The following is a 15,165-nucleotide window of genomic DNA, read 5'->3' on the forward strand; positions in this document are numbered from 1 at the left end:
CTCGGGTAGTAATGCTTGTCCACGATGAGGATGCTCGTGTGTGCTGCGGATGCGGATAGTATCGGAATGTGACAGGGCTGCGATGTTGCACGATGGCCGAACGAACGATAGTCGATGTGATCTACGCGAGCGCAATTGGTGAGCTGGTGATGGCCACGAATGTGAAGATGCGGACGATGCTGTCCAGATTGGTCACAATCGTGTGCGAGGGAGACCAGACTGCCGTCGATTAGAATCTAGATAAATGTCGAACTGCGGCTCGCCTCGTGTAGGCAGATGGGAAGCAGCACGAGAGACAGAACGATAGTGATGAACGCCTTAGTGGTTGGGAAGTTGGAAGCTGGCTGCTTCGAGCTTGAGGAAGGGAGCAACTGATGTAGGAAACAATGAGAAGGAAAAGGAAGAGGAAGAACAAGAACAAGAACAAGAACAAGAACAAGAACAAGAACAAGAACAAAGAAAAACGGCGGCGGCTCGGTAAACGCCGTGCTGTACAGCTTTGCAAGAAGCAATGCGGTGAGGATGAAAGCAGAGGAAGAAGATGAAGAGAAGGGTTGCAGGATGAAGGTGCGAGGCCGCGCCGCGACGACGAAGTGCGGAACAGTCGGGCTCAGCAGTAGCGTGCGAAAAAGAAAGGGATCTTTGGGATCTCGGAGACAGCTCGCTAAATTCCGCGAAGCTGGGATGGGCATGCGGAGGCGGCGGGGTGGCGGGGCGGTGGAGCCCAGAACTCTGATGGGATGCTGGATCGAGGCGAGACGGGAAAGAAAGCTAGAACTAGAAGAAGCAGAGGCGCATCCCAAAGAGGCGTGATTTTCTTTATTGAATCTGCTCAGTTGTCGCTGCTGCTGCGTATAGGCGAGAGAGGCAAGAGGTGAAGTTTTTGGTGAAACGATCATCTGCAATCAACCAAGCGAGCGAGCACGCACGAACGCACGTAAGAACGCACGCACGTACGCAGGGGCGCCTAGATGCATGAAACAAGACACCTGACTCAACCTTCACAGCGGGAAAGGGAAAGCACCAACGCACCTGCACAGCGCGCAAGTGTGAAATGGGTCTGTTTTCTGCCACCACGTTTTTGCGCTTCTTCTTGGCTGGCAGAGTGCCGTGTCAGCATCTTGGCGGTAGCGCAGACCTGGACCGAACAAACATGGAGAAGCCGAAAGCTTCTCATTGTGTTGAGAGGGGGCATCACAGTCTCTTCGACATTTTCATTACGATCCGATTCGATTTGCTTTGGCGTTCTCGAATCGACATCGGAAGCCGAAACAGGTAGACGGAGGGGGACGGCCAAAAGGAGCATGGGCCGACTCTTCGGAATCGCTCATGGCCAACCATTTGAGCGAGCGAGGAAAGGAGAGCAACGGAAAGCGATTTGGTGGGCGTCTGAGGATTGACCGGAGAGCAATGCAGGGGACAAAGCCCTGTTTGTGCCCTGCTTTGCTTTCCTTCGCTTGCTCTCTGGGTTGGGATTGGACAAGAATCTCCAAGATATGGATGGACGTCGCGGACATGAGCACGCGAAGTCCGAACCACGCATCAGCTGAGCTTCCGATTCTTTTGAACCAACCGAGCCACGTACCACGCAGAGTTGAGTTGAACCGTGTGCTGCACTGAACAAGCACATGCAGACGGAGATGCAGTGCATGCAGGCAGTCAGTCTCATTTATTAATACCTACTGTAAACTCGAGCTTTCTGCAGTATTTTCTCTCCTGAGAAGCCGCTTCTGCATGACCTTTGTCCCAGGGTCGAAGGCAGGGTTCGAATTCAGGGTCCGTCCCCACTTCGCTTTGCTTGCGTTCCCTTCCTTCCGTTCAAGACAGTAGACGGGATCGAGAAGAAAGAAAAACTCAAAATTCTATTTAGAAACGACGGTTGCTGCCTCCGTTTTGTGCGTTCTCTGTCAGCCTCGTGTCGCTCAACTCGCAAAAACTCATATCACTTGCAGACTCACACCATGACAAACGATTCAAACTCAGCTACGGCTGCAGCCAGTTGAAATTCTCACCGCTTTCTGGCTTGTCGCGCCAAAGAAGTCCGCTTTGCCGCGGTGATTCCGACCTTGTCGAGTACTGTGCAGAAAGCTTAGCCTGACGGATTTTACCTGCTACTTCAGCCTGCTTGTCGGAAATCTCGTCATTACGTCGCAAGTTCGGACCGGCCAGGATTCTGGCAAGGACAACGGCAATGGCAACGGATGAGGCGACGACGTGTTGATGAGACTTCCTTCATACTACGTCCTTCATATTACAGTACTTTGAGAGGTGCTTGCCTGGTCGAGAGTGCCAGTGAACAAGCCGGCATGGTGTTGAGAGGCGTCGAGTGGCGCTACGAGTTGAGCCGCAACGCAGCAACTTCGCTCGCTACCGAAGCAGACGAAACCATGAACACTTTGCGGTGCGAACAAGCTCGCTTGTATGCAACCCATCCCGATCGTTGCATTGCTGCGACTTCGAGGCGCATTGCACCGCTGCGTCTTCCTCCCGGTCTCACGGCATGGTCGACAAGGATGGGTTGCAATGCTCACAGGACAGAGGGCTGAAGCTCGCGACTTTGCTCGGTTATCCATGTCTGAGTTTGGAAGTACGAAAGGCCTTTCTTTTTGTCGTTCGCTTTACCTCGCGCGCAGACGCTGTATATCAGACTAGGAGCTTCGGAGCCGAGCAGTCAGGACACAAGGCGACATTCCAAGTTACGACCCTGCCCGCTGACGAGTGTTGGGCGGTCACCTATTGATTCGAGGCGCAGACAAGAGCAGAGAGAAGGGCGAGACTCAAGCACAGCGCTGCCTTTGGGGGAGGTGTGCCTGCATATCGAATCGCGCATGCACGCGGCTGCGCTACAAGTCGCACACGCGGTCCCGTGTTTCTCATGCATTTCCTCATCAAAGGCGCACGGCAAATTCGCACCTGAATCGCGCCTGTTCACGTCCTGACTCTGCTTCTCTGCCTTCGGAGTCTCGTCCACCAACACCCGCCGTCGGCCACCTTTCAAAGTAGCCTTCTCGCTGGAACCTTATTCCTGCGCTCGCCGTGAGAATACTGATCTCTGCTGCAGCACTGAGCGTCTTGGATCGAGCCTGTCATGCCGCCGAATGGCGAATCAATCAATCCGCAACCTTTTTCATAATTTGATATTTGTTTTTTTTTTCGTAGCTGGAACGCGAGGACGCCTCGTGGCTAAACTTCGATTTTACGAGACAGCGGCAAGGCCTTTCTGCCACCTTGATCAACAGCAAGTTCTCGGCGCGGATGAATGTACAGCAAACTGCTTGTCATCGGCAACGGAAGCTCTGTGAGCCAAGCTGAAGTGCTGGAAATTGATGAGGTATCGACGGCGTTTTGGAAGTCGGAGCGCTCGGAGCGGAACAAGATAGGATTCGCGGCGGCGGCAGCAGCAGCAGCAGCAACAGCAGCACAATACGGTGCCGAGAGCGTCGTGCACGACACCGCATACCGTCCTAGTCTCAAATGGCGAAGAAAGAGGAAACAGGCAAGATCTCCCCGACATGCTTGCGAGATTAAGTCACCCTTGCATGTGATACATTGCACCGAGATCATAAGTGGGGACCAACCGCAGAAGAGCTCCTTCTCGAATCCGACAAACAGCGGAGCGGCGACTTTGGTTTCACATGACGACTTCGGTCAAGCTTTCAGACAGCTTGGCCTCAACAAACACCGAGGCGCTGTCACCGACTTCCGCTCGGAGCCAAGAGGCGTAGATTATGATATTGAAGCACCGCAAGGAGGTTGACAACAAAGAATCGACGCGGAGCTCGAAATCATACAAGGTGGCGATGAAGCTAGCCTGGACGCGGCCACACAGTGCCATCTCCCCGGTCGTACTCTGGCCCTGGGTAATCGTAGTGAGGCTTTTCTTCGTCCGAGTCCTGCGCGGAAACAAAAGCAGTAAAACGAAGCGTAGGGTCAGTATTCGTCCTGAGATCAGAGGAAAGCGAGGCGCGATTCGATAAAACCAGCAGTTCGGTAGGGCAACACGGCATGTGTAGCGCATGAAAGGACTTCAGGTGGGGAAGAGGCGACAAGCTAGGTTGCGAACGCCACAATACGCGAGTGGGGAAACGATTGATGTAGGTTGACATCCCCATGAATGCAGATACGTGAATGCAGGTACGAATGGCCTGCTGATGCTGCGCAGCACTTGGAGGGTCCGAGCGGCCACCGCCAATACAAAAGAGTAACAAGGGTACTTACAGGCTCGATGATCTGTCCATCGCCTTCGTATTCTTCGTCGATGGGCCGAGATAGTTCCTCAGTGGACCTTGACGCTGAATTCGCCGTTTTGCTGTCATGCGCGGACCTCTTGGATCCGACTTTCATGTCCTTCATGAGACGGGCGAGCTGTTCTTTCTTGCTTGTCTCGCGCTTGGCATCGCGCTCTTTCGCCAGGCGCTCCAGCTCTGGGCGGTAGTCGTCAAGATACTCTTGCCGCGCTTCTTGGACGGCCGCGAGGAAATCGTCCATGCCTTCGCCCGTGACGGAGGACACGCCAACCGCCTGTCGGATAATTGCATCCATAGAGGCAGAGGAGATCAGAACGACGTCAGCACTTGAACCCTATCCAGGCCTGAAATGCAGCTCGACAAACTCACCCTCAGATTCTTGTAGAACTCGTCGAGCACGAGACTCATGCTGTTCATGAGACTGTTCATGTAACCCTGGCTTCCCTCGGCGTCGTAGTCGCGCGCCCGGTGGTTGAGACCGTGTTGGGTCACGGTGGAGGACGGATCCGTGGCGTTGCCCGCTGCCAAGGCCTCTTGGAACTTTTCAAAGTCTTGCATCCACTCCAATGCGAATTGATGCGACTGTGCATCTGTCTTGTTGAACACGAGGATGAAGGGCAGCTTAGTCTTGTAAAGGATGCTGCACGCGTAGAGCATGTTGCTCATGAATGTCGCCGGCGCAGTAGTCCTTGGCGTGTCGATGATGTAGGCGACTACGGTAGGCATTGAGCTTGCTAGCGCATCCGTGACGATAGAACCGGAGGCCGACCAGGTGAAGATCTCGATCTGACCGGGCGTGTCCAAGACGATGTGGTCGACTTCCTTGGCACGCTTCTCAAGGATGTTGAGCACCTGGTCGAATTTGGTGGTGAAGAGATTCAACGCAGTCAAGATACCACCGTTGGGACCAAGATTGTACTGCTCCATGACGCGGGCATAGTCGACCGTATCTCGAATGTCGACGTTGGGTTCATAGCCAAGCGTGCCGACGGCGGGATCGAGATTGACCATGTAAGGGGCAGTGGTCTGCGACGAGGCAGATGCAACACTCGCTGCCGTACTCGAGGAGGTACCTAACTGCTGCTTTCCCTTCTGTTCCTGTTCGTCTTGTTGCTCCTTTGCCTTCTCATGGAGATGATCGTGAAGGCTGGCGGTGAAGGTGGACTTGCCCGAGCCGGCCATTCCAATAACGATGATCGAGCTGGCTCTTGGAATCTCGGGAAGGAGGCCAAGGTGCGTGGCTGCACTTGTCGGTGCAGGAGCCGCGTCCTTGAATGTTGATGTTGACGCCATCTTTGCGTCTCGAAAGTGGTTGATGATGGTGTTGCGGAAAGCCCTGCGATGCGAGACCCTGGAGGCGAGCTGTGACTGAGAAGAAATGACGGAACACGGAATCTGAAAACTGCGCTTTGATTTTTTGGAAGAAGAAAAATTGATTTCAGAGTGGAGCAATTTTTTTGCGGTGTTAGCGATACTCCTCTTACAGTTAGCATAATATTTGCCCCTGAAAGAGCCTTCTCATCCGAAGCTCAGGTGTACAACCAGAAAAAAGAAGGTTGCAACCGAGACACACGCATCTGCATGCAAAACGCACGACCCGATGTGTCAAAAGTCCACTCTTCTTGAAATCACACGGTCGATTGAGCCCAGTTCGACCTTCCGCTCTTCCCCATCCGCCACCACAGTCAGCTCTTGCAGTCTCACGTACACTCGTATGACTGCTCCTTACCACATCATCGCGTCCATCTCCTACGAATATAGCGATTCCGCATCGAGGGTTGAGACAATGTAAGTACTTGCTCTCCATCCGCATCACCGTCGCTGCCGAACCAAGAAGGGTCGAAGTTCTCTTTCAGCAAGTTGTGCGCTTTTAGGCTGGTTCACGGTTCATTGCACTTACATCCTCACTTTGCAACTTCAGTGTTGCACATATTCCCTGGAGCAGTGAACGGTGCTGCTACTGGGCTTGGTTCAAGGTCGCTTTGTCGACATGGCAAGCCGTAATGTGGGACGAGGCACATCGAGGCGCTCTCCCAGGATCAGCGGCAGATCCGAGGCTCCCGACGCCTTCCGCGTCGCGACTCCTTCGCGCAGAGCACTCTCGCCTGAGCTTGTCGAGCAAATGACGCCGCCTGCTGCCTCGCTCCGCACCCGCCAACTTCTCTCAAACCTTCAAGCCGCGGCAAGTGGATCCAACAGCAACAGCATCAGCATCAAGCAGGAGGACTCCAGCACTAAATACTACGTCCGCGAGCCTTCCTACCAGCCCTCCCTTCTCCGCGGCGATCAGCGCAGCTTCAATGACACTCGCGATGCCAACCATTCGCATAGCGCTTCCCTCTCGCTCTTTTCCAGCGAAGGCGATCTGAGCGATAACTACCAGCAGGAAGAGCAAGAAGCCGCACACTTCCAACGGGCTCAGCAGGCTCAGCAGCATATACCCGAATCTCGCGCTGTCGTCTCGCGTCGGTCCTCGGGACAGCGCAAAGCTCGAACGTCCAAGGACAACTTGCCCTACAGGCCACAAAGCGATGACGATGACGATGACGACGATCAGGTTGCCTCGCCCACAAGAAGGGCTAGAAGAGGGAGAAACTCGAATTCAAACTCGCTTACTGCTTATGACCTGGGACGCATCGATAATGTCCGGTGGATGAACGCCAAATCGAAGAAGGGTCGGCGCAAGAAGGGTGTCAATGGCGTTTCATACGATGATGGCGAGGAGGACGATAGCAGGGAGAACAATGCGGACGACGATGCGAGAGCGGCTAGCGGCAAAGAGACACGATTCGACGATGCATCCGACTCAGCCGATTCGGAGCAAGAGCAAGAACAGCATCACTTCTACGTCGACGATGACGTTGCTCAGGACCACTTCTTTGTTGCTCCTACCCCTCCGCCACATAAGCAGCGACAGCCAGCACAATCTGATGAGCCCCGTGAGCCTCCCGTAAGGACTCGCGTGGGCCGTTTTCTTCGCGGATTGGGATCCTTCCTATGGCGCCTTGTGGTCTTCTCTTTGACCTGGGTGCTGAAGCTTCCCAAGATCGCCTGGGACAAAATCGGATCAGAGTTGCCTCATGTCACCACAAATCGCGCTTTTGCAGTTCTTGCTGGCCTCCTCTTTGCTGCGGCCGCCTTTCAAGCTTCTCAGCTCTTTGGAAGGTCCGGTGGCCTTTCGGATCGTTTCCCTATGCTCCTCGATGATGACGTCCCCGGCAGCAACAGTGGCATCGGCAGCAATGTCCACTCGTTGGCACTCTCGCTGGACCGAGAGAATCAGCGACTGCGCGCCGAGCTCAATCGTCTCACCGCCCGTCTCGACTCGCTGTCTGCTTCGATCGACTCGCAGATCTCTTCCTCGCTCTCCTCGGCTGCATCCAAGATCCAGGCGGAAGCCGAATCGCGCCAATCGACCGAGATCAATCGGATCACCGCGTCAACCAAGCGTACCATCGCACGCTTAGCACAAGACGAGTTGAAATCGATTCAAGAGTCGGTTTCAAATTCAGTCGAGCTCATGCTGCGCGATTTGGACAAGAAGACCAACATGCAGCTGAAGCAGCGTGCCGATGATACCGAGGGCAAGTTCTTCAACAAGCTCGAAAAGGAAGTGGCGAGCATTGCAAAGTATGCCAATGACGAAGTGAACGCGAGATTGGGCCAGGCGTTTGATCGGACGTTTTTGAGCGAGCTGATCGACGGAAAATTGGAACAGTACTCGCGTGATCGCACGGGGAGGGTGGATTGGGCTGCTGTCACGAGTGGAGCTTGGGTCGCGGAGGAAGGGACGGTGCATCGAGGATTTCGGTTCAACAGCGTTTGGAATGTCGGTCAGTTCCTGGCGCAGGGCAGGAAGGTGCCGATTGGGGATCCGGTGAAAGCCATTACGCCCGGTGCAGGTTTAGGTGCGGACAATTGCTGGATGACCGGCTGGAACTCGCTGTTACAGGTCCAACTTGCCGAGCCTAAAGTGATCGACCAGTTGGTGGTCGAACATCCTCTCCCTGGAATGACCCGCACTGCTCCGCGACGTATCGTCGTTTGGGCACACGTCGACGAATCCGACCGCAAATACTATCTCCAATACCGCCGTAGCAAAGCCAAGACGCAGCAAGAGTACCTTGGTGCCATCCTCCCGCAACCTCTGTTGGATGCTGTACCTCAAGAGTATCGCGCGGAGGAGAGCGCGCCCATGATCCTGGCGCACTTCGAGTTCAAAGCCAACGGGTCGACGTTGCAAACGTTCAACTTGACCGAGGAGGCTCAGGTGTATCCGTTTGGCGTACATGCGGTGAGGTGGCAGTTCGTCGACGGTTGGGCCAAGAGCCCTCCCATCTGCGTGCATAGGGTTAGAGTGCACGGCTCGCGTTGGCCTGTCCTTGGCGAAAAGGGTGCATAGGGTATCGCGGATGATGACTGCAAACTGGCCTGATGGCTAGCGAAGTGCAGGAGGCCCTCTACAGCTCCTTCCCTTCACCCTCGAAGAGATTTTTGCGCTCGAGACTCAGGCTTGGTGCTTCCCTCCCCCTCGAATTTTTCCGGGCCTGGACGTTGCGATCAAGCTTTCTAATCTCGTCACACTAAGTACGGGAGCGGGGGGCCGACTCAATCGTCCAGAGGATCTGGCACGCTATCTCAGCAAATTGGACGAAGATGCAACAAAGGACGCTCGTGAGTGACTTCTTGGCGGGGAAGGGCCCCAAGACCTGTAGAATACGTTGGCGCTTATGTTTGGAACTTCGAGGTGAACGGCAAGCCCGAGAGAAGAAGGGCGAATCACAAAGCGAAGGAACAAATAGGAGGTGGCCCGGGGAAAGGAAGGATAGTGTCGCTTGGCAGCGCTGTACGCTGCGTCGATCATTGGGATCTCTGGCGCCTCAAAATACGGCGCGTGGACCATAGTGTCACCGTCGAGCGACTGCGTCTGTGCTACTTGCACTGGCGGCTTCATCTCGACAGAAAGACTCAAGACGATTTCGTCAAAAAAGCATCTAAGCTTCTCGGCGGTGACAGGTTCGCACGGGCCGAAGAGGAGGAACAGCATACCATTTCGGGCACAATTACACCTTCGACCTCCTCTTCGCAATCGACCTCATCTCCCGACTTCTCCTCCCAATTCACTTGGACCCTGGCCCCTCTTCCATGGGCAAAGGCCCCTCGTTCTCCCATCCTTAATGTCTAATGTGCATCAAACGAGCCCGGGGATGAATGCGTAGGGCACAATTCGAACGTATGTGTCCCAATCCTTGCCGTACTTCCTGCTGCAGCGCTCGTAGTCCCTACCACACCTGTGAGTGAGAACGGCGAGGAAGAAGAGAGGATAAAAGTACACGATGCACGTCTTCGTGCCGCCGATCGCTGCCCACAGCAGACTTTGAGTATAATCGGCCGTGTAGTTGGGCTTGCGGAGGAACTGCCACCAGCCGTCGATGAGGAGAGCGTTTCCGTGCTCGGTCTGGAGATAGCGAGGGTCCTTGAGGGTCGACCAGGGCCACTGCGGGAAGGTGTAACGGTACTTGTAGGTGCCCTGAAGCTGCATGCGGAAGCGCGACTTCTGAGCCATGGAGGAGTCGAAGACGTAGTGGGCAAAGATGAGGAGCGAGAACATAAAGATGTAGGTGGGGGTGCTGAACTTGTAGTACGAAGGCGGGTGGGCGGCCATGTAGACGATGCTGTAGCAGTAGGTGAAGGGCACACCGGCGAAGTTCCAGAAGATGACCATGAAGCCCCACTTTTCGTGGAACATGTCCCAGGTCTGCGGGATGCACTCTTCGCCTTTACCGCAGGCGTTGATGTAGAGGCCCGTGGCAAGGACCATGAAGGCCATGTTGGGAGTGACGTAGCCGTAGACTTCGTACTGCTTGCAGGCACCGCTGACGCTAATCAAGAAGAGGAGGACCCAGGGGATGCGCACCTCAGCCCACATCTTGAGATCAACCGATCCAATACGGGGGTTGAGCGCAGCACCCATGAAAAAGTCGTAGGCAAAGTTGCCAGACATGCGGTGGGTGGTGTTGGTGAACACGGCGTGGAAATAGGTGGCGGCGGAGACAGCGTAACCAGCAATCATGGAAACGGTCATGTACTCGCCGAAGTGCTCAATGATGGTGGTGAGGCGGTAGAGGCCCGAGACGTGGAGGACGGCGCAGGTGACGAGGGTGGCGTAGAAGGACGAGAGCGCATTGCACTTGTACGTGAGCGTCTTGTAGCCGAGCGAGGGGACGGGAAGTCCTTCCTGCGAGTACCCGGGCATGACAACGGCCAAGAAGAACTGGAAGACCATGAGACCTCCGTAGCCGGCGAAGGCGCGCTTGGTAGGGAAGGCGTCGTCGCGGACGTGGGCACCCATTCGCTGGAGGAAAGGCCAGACGTCGTCAAGCGAGTTGGGGATAACGAGTTTGCCGTCGTAGAACCAGAGGCAGATCCAAAGGTAGTACATGAGCACGGGGAAGAGCGTCATCATGGCGGTGACACCCCAAGGACCGCCGAACTCCCAATCCGAGTGCTCGTCGAGCTTCTTGTCGGTCTCGCGGCCCTGTTCCGAGATGACGATACCGGGCGAATACTTGACGATGGTCTGTTGCTTGCCTCCTCCCATGATCTGGTCATCGTTGAGGTCGACATGGAGATACGAGTGTTTGGGCTTGTAATTTTTCCTTTCCTCAAAGTCGTGTTCGTCCTGGACGGCAGCACGCTTCTGAGCATCGGTGGGAGCCTTGGATTTGCCGTTGGGGGTGGCAGAGGCCTTGGCGGCGGCGCTCCTAGTGCGAAGACCAGCTGAGTCGGCCATGGTGCAAGTTGGCAGCGGTGACGAGGTCGTTGCTGGTTGTCCAGAGGGAGCAAGGTGAGGATCGAAGGGTTAGAAGAGGAGGCGCGAGGAGAGACACAAAATCGTCCGATTCTTGATTCTTGGATTGGCTCAGACGCGACTGCAAAAACAAGAAAAACAAGAAGAAAATGAAAATGACACTTGAACAAAGCAGACAGGGACTACAGCAACGCAACAGCAACAGTAACAGCAACAGCAACAGCGGCAATGCCAGCAGCTCAATAGTAAGGAGCACGAGCCTGGCTTAGCGCACAGAGCAACCGCGTCTCGAGGAAGTAAACCCCGAAAATGAAAGGCGGCGTTTGGCGCTCCGTCGATCTTTGTATTGAGGGCTGCAGCTTTGTCCACACGTCGTCTGCAGCTAAAGCGCGACCTGCTGTCGGAGGCCTTCGGAGCACGGACAGCAGATTCACTCGCTGACAGTATAGCGAATGTGAATGAATAGAAATCTTACTGCATGAGGTAGAATCGAAAAGTCCAACAGCCTTCCTTGGTAGCCGAGCTGGGTGCGAGTGTGCGTGTGCGTGTGCGTGTGCGTGTGCGTGTGTGCGTGCGTGCGTGCGTGTGATTGCCTGTGCTGCAAGACCGTATTGATCTCGTCCGATTTGAATTGCTGGCTTCGCGGAGCGTGGGACAATGAGCGCAAGCCCTAGCCTGCGGGAGATCCGCGGAGGGGAGCGGTACATGGCATCCGACGCAGGCTGCCGTAGTCTTTCTCTGCAAAGAAGCGATCCCAAGTGTGCCAGGCTTTCTTTGGCAGCTAGTTCGATGGCACGTAAAGCCGCCTCTCCTCAAGCCGAATGGTCGGTGCATCGCTCACGAATGCTTGCTCCCGTCATCACGCAACAACGCAAATACTGTAGCTAGAGCGTCTGCCTGACTGAGCCTGTGCCTGTACTTTCAGCCTGCGCTCTCTGACAGCACCTCATATGAAAGCTTAGGCACCAGGACGAGACTGCATTGCGGCACTGTCCCACCGCCTCGTCAAAGAGCCCACTTTCGCGGGTAAAGGATGAAGTGCGAAAGCGGAGGGCGTCGACCATCGGGAAGATGAAGCAACAGCAAAAACCCTTGATCTGCCGATCCGATTCTGGCTGCCCACAAATCATCGCGATCCCGTCACCGAAGCAGCAAAAGCAGCGACGACGCAGGAACGTGGTGCTAGCGTGGGACCAAGCGCTCATCCTCGCCCTCCAAAGCCAGCAAAGCCAGAGGATCTGGCGACCATGTGTGAGAAAGGGAAGCCAAGCATTTGGCGCCGTGCGGGTGTGCCCTGAGCTCTTCTTGGCAGGAATGCAGGTCCTCGTTTAGCTTACTACCTCATATCCTTCGCAGCACAGGAGGTCCATGACCATCTCTTGGCAAGCCCTTCTCGTTGCTCGCTAAATGATTTCTTGCTGTATTCGGCATGTCCGGCAAAGCAAATTATTGACTGCTGATCAGAAAGGAAGCCGTGAAAATCACGTCGCTCGTTCCTCCTCTACAAAATCACTTGTTGGAGGGTAAGCAAAGCCAGGCAGGCACGCGTCTGCCTTGCGCATCGTGTCCGTCCAGCGCGCATGCCGGAGCTGACCATCCGTGACGGAAAACACAGGGAAAAGAGGCGCAGCGAGGCGCTTTGATGGTGTCGGACCACGAGCCGATGCCGCGTTACCCTTGACGGCCCGCATTCTCGGCAACGCATTTTTTGGTGCTTTTGGAATCGCAGCCAAGCTTCGATTGAGTGGATCCACGAAACAAACGGCAGCCCACACTCTGGCTGTGACTGGGGGTCAAGGCTGTGTCTTGCTGTGTGAACATCGAGTGAATTAAGAGGGAGGTAGCAGCAAAGTGTTTGTGTGTGTGTGTGTGGTCAACCGGGATCATGGCTGACAGACGAAGCGGCAGCCCATCAGCGTTCGACGAGCCACGAGAGGGTTCATCCTGCGCCGGGCTTACACTGCCTCTCCACTCTCACCATCTCCCTTGCAGCTGCTGCCGTTGCTCCTACTGCGACTGCTCCTGCTAGCTGCTGATCTTTGCCGTTCGTCAGCCCTGGCCTTGCCTTGCCTGCACCTTGCCTTTGCCTTGGCGTTAATTTCCGGCTCTGCCGCCGGACAGAGGGAAACAGAGAGAGGCACTTGCTCTCCGCACCACAACCACCACTACCACAGCACTCGCATGCATCCGCACTCTACTCTCTCTCCCGCGTTCCTGATCATCTTCATCACCACTCGTGGACACTGCGACGTTGCCAAGACCCCCATTGCTCTCCAGCCTCCACCTCTCTCTTTTTGGCTTGTTCACAAGAACACGGGCACGCTGTCAAAAGCTGATCATCCTATATAAGGCAGAGACATCCTCCATCATTGTCCATCGCATCCGCACCTTCTCCACCGGCACCATCAGCTTACGGCAGTTTACGAAGCATCTAGCCCTGCTTACGCCTTTGCAACTACTCGAAGCACCGCCCAACTCTTTCTGCACTCGAACCGTGCATCTCGATCACACACAGCCACATCGATGCCCGTAGCAGCCGTCGGCCTGTTGGTCGTGCTCTCGGTCGAGAGCTTCAAAGCTTCGTCGCGCTTCTACTACAAGCGCAAGTCCAAAAAGCACGGCTACACATCGCTGCGCACCGACTCGTTAGGCCGACCCATCTCCGAGGACGGCAAACGGCTGTCCAAGAACGAAGCTAGAGCGCTGGCGGCGCACAACAAGGAAATCCAACGCATCCGCACCGCAGAACGTGAATGGCGTGCCGAGGGGGAGCGTCTCCCCGCTTATGCAGAGACGGACAACGACGCCATCATCCAGTCGTTGCGTCGGCCTAGTACCGCGCCGGCTTCAGGAAGGAGCTCGACGTCTGGGTTTAGACATGTGGGCGAAGTGTCCCAAACATCACTAGCAGCGGTGACGCCTGAAGCTGTCGTAGCGGCATCAACACAGACTCCGGTCAGGCCAAGAGCGGTCAGCACCACTTCCGCCCCGCTGCTCAGCTCGACGCGCGCCGAGAGAGAGGCGAGAAATGGCGACTTGGCTGTGTCTACTTTCCAGGCACTTGATAGCGGCGCTTTTACCGTTCGCAGGCGTACGCAAACGCTCGTGTTGCCGTCAATACCGAGCACCAACGAGTCGCCCGAGATCGAAGATATCTTCCAGCACGATGGCATGGATTGGCGAAGGGCCACTTGGGAGGCTCCCCCGCTGTACGATCGTCTCCAGGCTGTCCCTGCGTAACCTTCCATTTCGTTTCCATCCCCAACTCTTACCTCTCTCGGAACCCTTTAGAGGGCTGATTTAACCTTATGGTCTCCAAAATCACGGCGTCGCATCGCATCGCACCGCACCGCATCACCGCCAACCACCTCTCTCTCTCTCTCTCTCTCCCTCTATCTCTTTACCTAATCGTTATATAGTCACATCAGTACGCTCTTTGTTTTGCTCGCGCATTGTACTTGTACCTCTCTTCGCTTTCTTGTCGTTTTGTCTTTGTTCAGTTTGTCGCTTCTGCAATTGGATCTGGTTTCGTTTTGGACTCAAAGTAAGTCGTCTGCATTGACGCGCTTTTTAAAGGATGAGGGTGAGGGACGAGGGATGTGGGTTGATGAACAAGGCGCCGATGCAGCTCACTCAAACTCAAAATCGAAGATGCTCGTCATGCCGACTGAAGAATCCTGTCTAAGCCAAAGGACGACTGCACGTCCAGATGTAATATCAGACATGTAGGGCTGTCGGGCTTCATCGTTGGCGAAGCCTAAGTGAGCGAGCGCCATCGTCCCGAGGACCGGCTGGTCCAACACATTGTCTGCAATAGCGTCTGGCTACTCCTCCAGTGCCTTCCATAAACAGCCCAGTCTTGTCTTGATCGAGAATCGACCAATAATTGTTGCCAGTTGTTCGAACACGACCCCACAATCCAAAGACAGTCGATTGTATAGATCTCGGAATGAAATGCATTGAGAAGAGAAAGGATTTTTGGGTGCGTAGTGGAAAGACTTGCCGGGCCACAGAGAAATCACGAAATCATGTTGGGATTGTCGCAACGGTGTCGTCGGTGGGAGCGAGTCGTTTTGTGCTGAAAGCCCCGCAATAACGCAGCAGGCA

At 55.1% G+C, this 15,165-nt stretch overlaps 3 protein-coding genes and 1 pseudogene across 4 annotated transcripts; 2 read left to right on the top strand and 2 right to left on the bottom strand.

Moving 5' to 3' along the window:
• Positions 1–3,806: 3,806 nt before the first annotated feature.
• Positions 3,807–5,540, bottom strand: EX895_004292 (annotated as a pseudogene). Its single transcript has 4 exons — positions 4,617–5,540; positions 4,219–4,521; positions 3,949–4,050; positions 3,807–3,893 (listed from the first exon to the last, which is right to left on the bottom strand). Coding segments are annotated over exons 1-4 (1,416 nt in total).
• A 697-nt stretch (positions 5,541–6,237) lies between these two features.
• On the top strand, positions 6,238–8,649 carry EX895_004293 (uncharacterized protein; the record flags this gene model as incomplete). Its single annotated transcript, XM_029884888.1, has 1 exon — positions 6,238–8,649. One exon carries the CDS (start codon positions 6,238–6,240, stop codon positions 8,647–8,649), a length of 2,412 nt encoding a protein of 803 aa, XP_029738638.1.
• Positions 8,650–9,438: 789 nt separating this feature from the next.
• EX895_004294 (uncharacterized protein) lies at positions 9,439–11,040 on the bottom strand (the record flags this gene model as incomplete). Its single annotated transcript, XM_029884889.1, has 1 exon — positions 9,439–11,040. One exon carries the CDS (start codon positions 11,038–11,040, stop codon positions 9,439–9,441), a length of 1,602 nt encoding a protein of 533 aa, XP_029738639.1.
• Positions 11,041–13,581: 2,541 nt separating this feature from the next.
• On the top strand, positions 13,582–14,298 carry EX895_004295 (uncharacterized protein; the record flags this gene model as incomplete). Its single annotated transcript, XM_029884890.1, has 1 exon — positions 13,582–14,298. One exon carries the CDS (start codon positions 13,582–13,584, stop codon positions 14,296–14,298), a length of 717 nt encoding a protein of 238 aa, XP_029738640.1.
• Positions 14,299–15,165: the final 867 nt, after the last annotated feature.

This window comes from Sporisorium graminicola, chromosome SGRAM_3, assembly GCF_005498985.1.
Source record: "Sporisorium graminicola strain CBS 10092 chromosome SGRAM_3, whole genome shotgun sequence".
Taxonomy (NCBI): Eukaryota; Fungi; Basidiomycota; class Ustilaginomycetes; order Ustilaginales; family Ustilaginaceae; genus Sporisorium; species Sporisorium graminicola.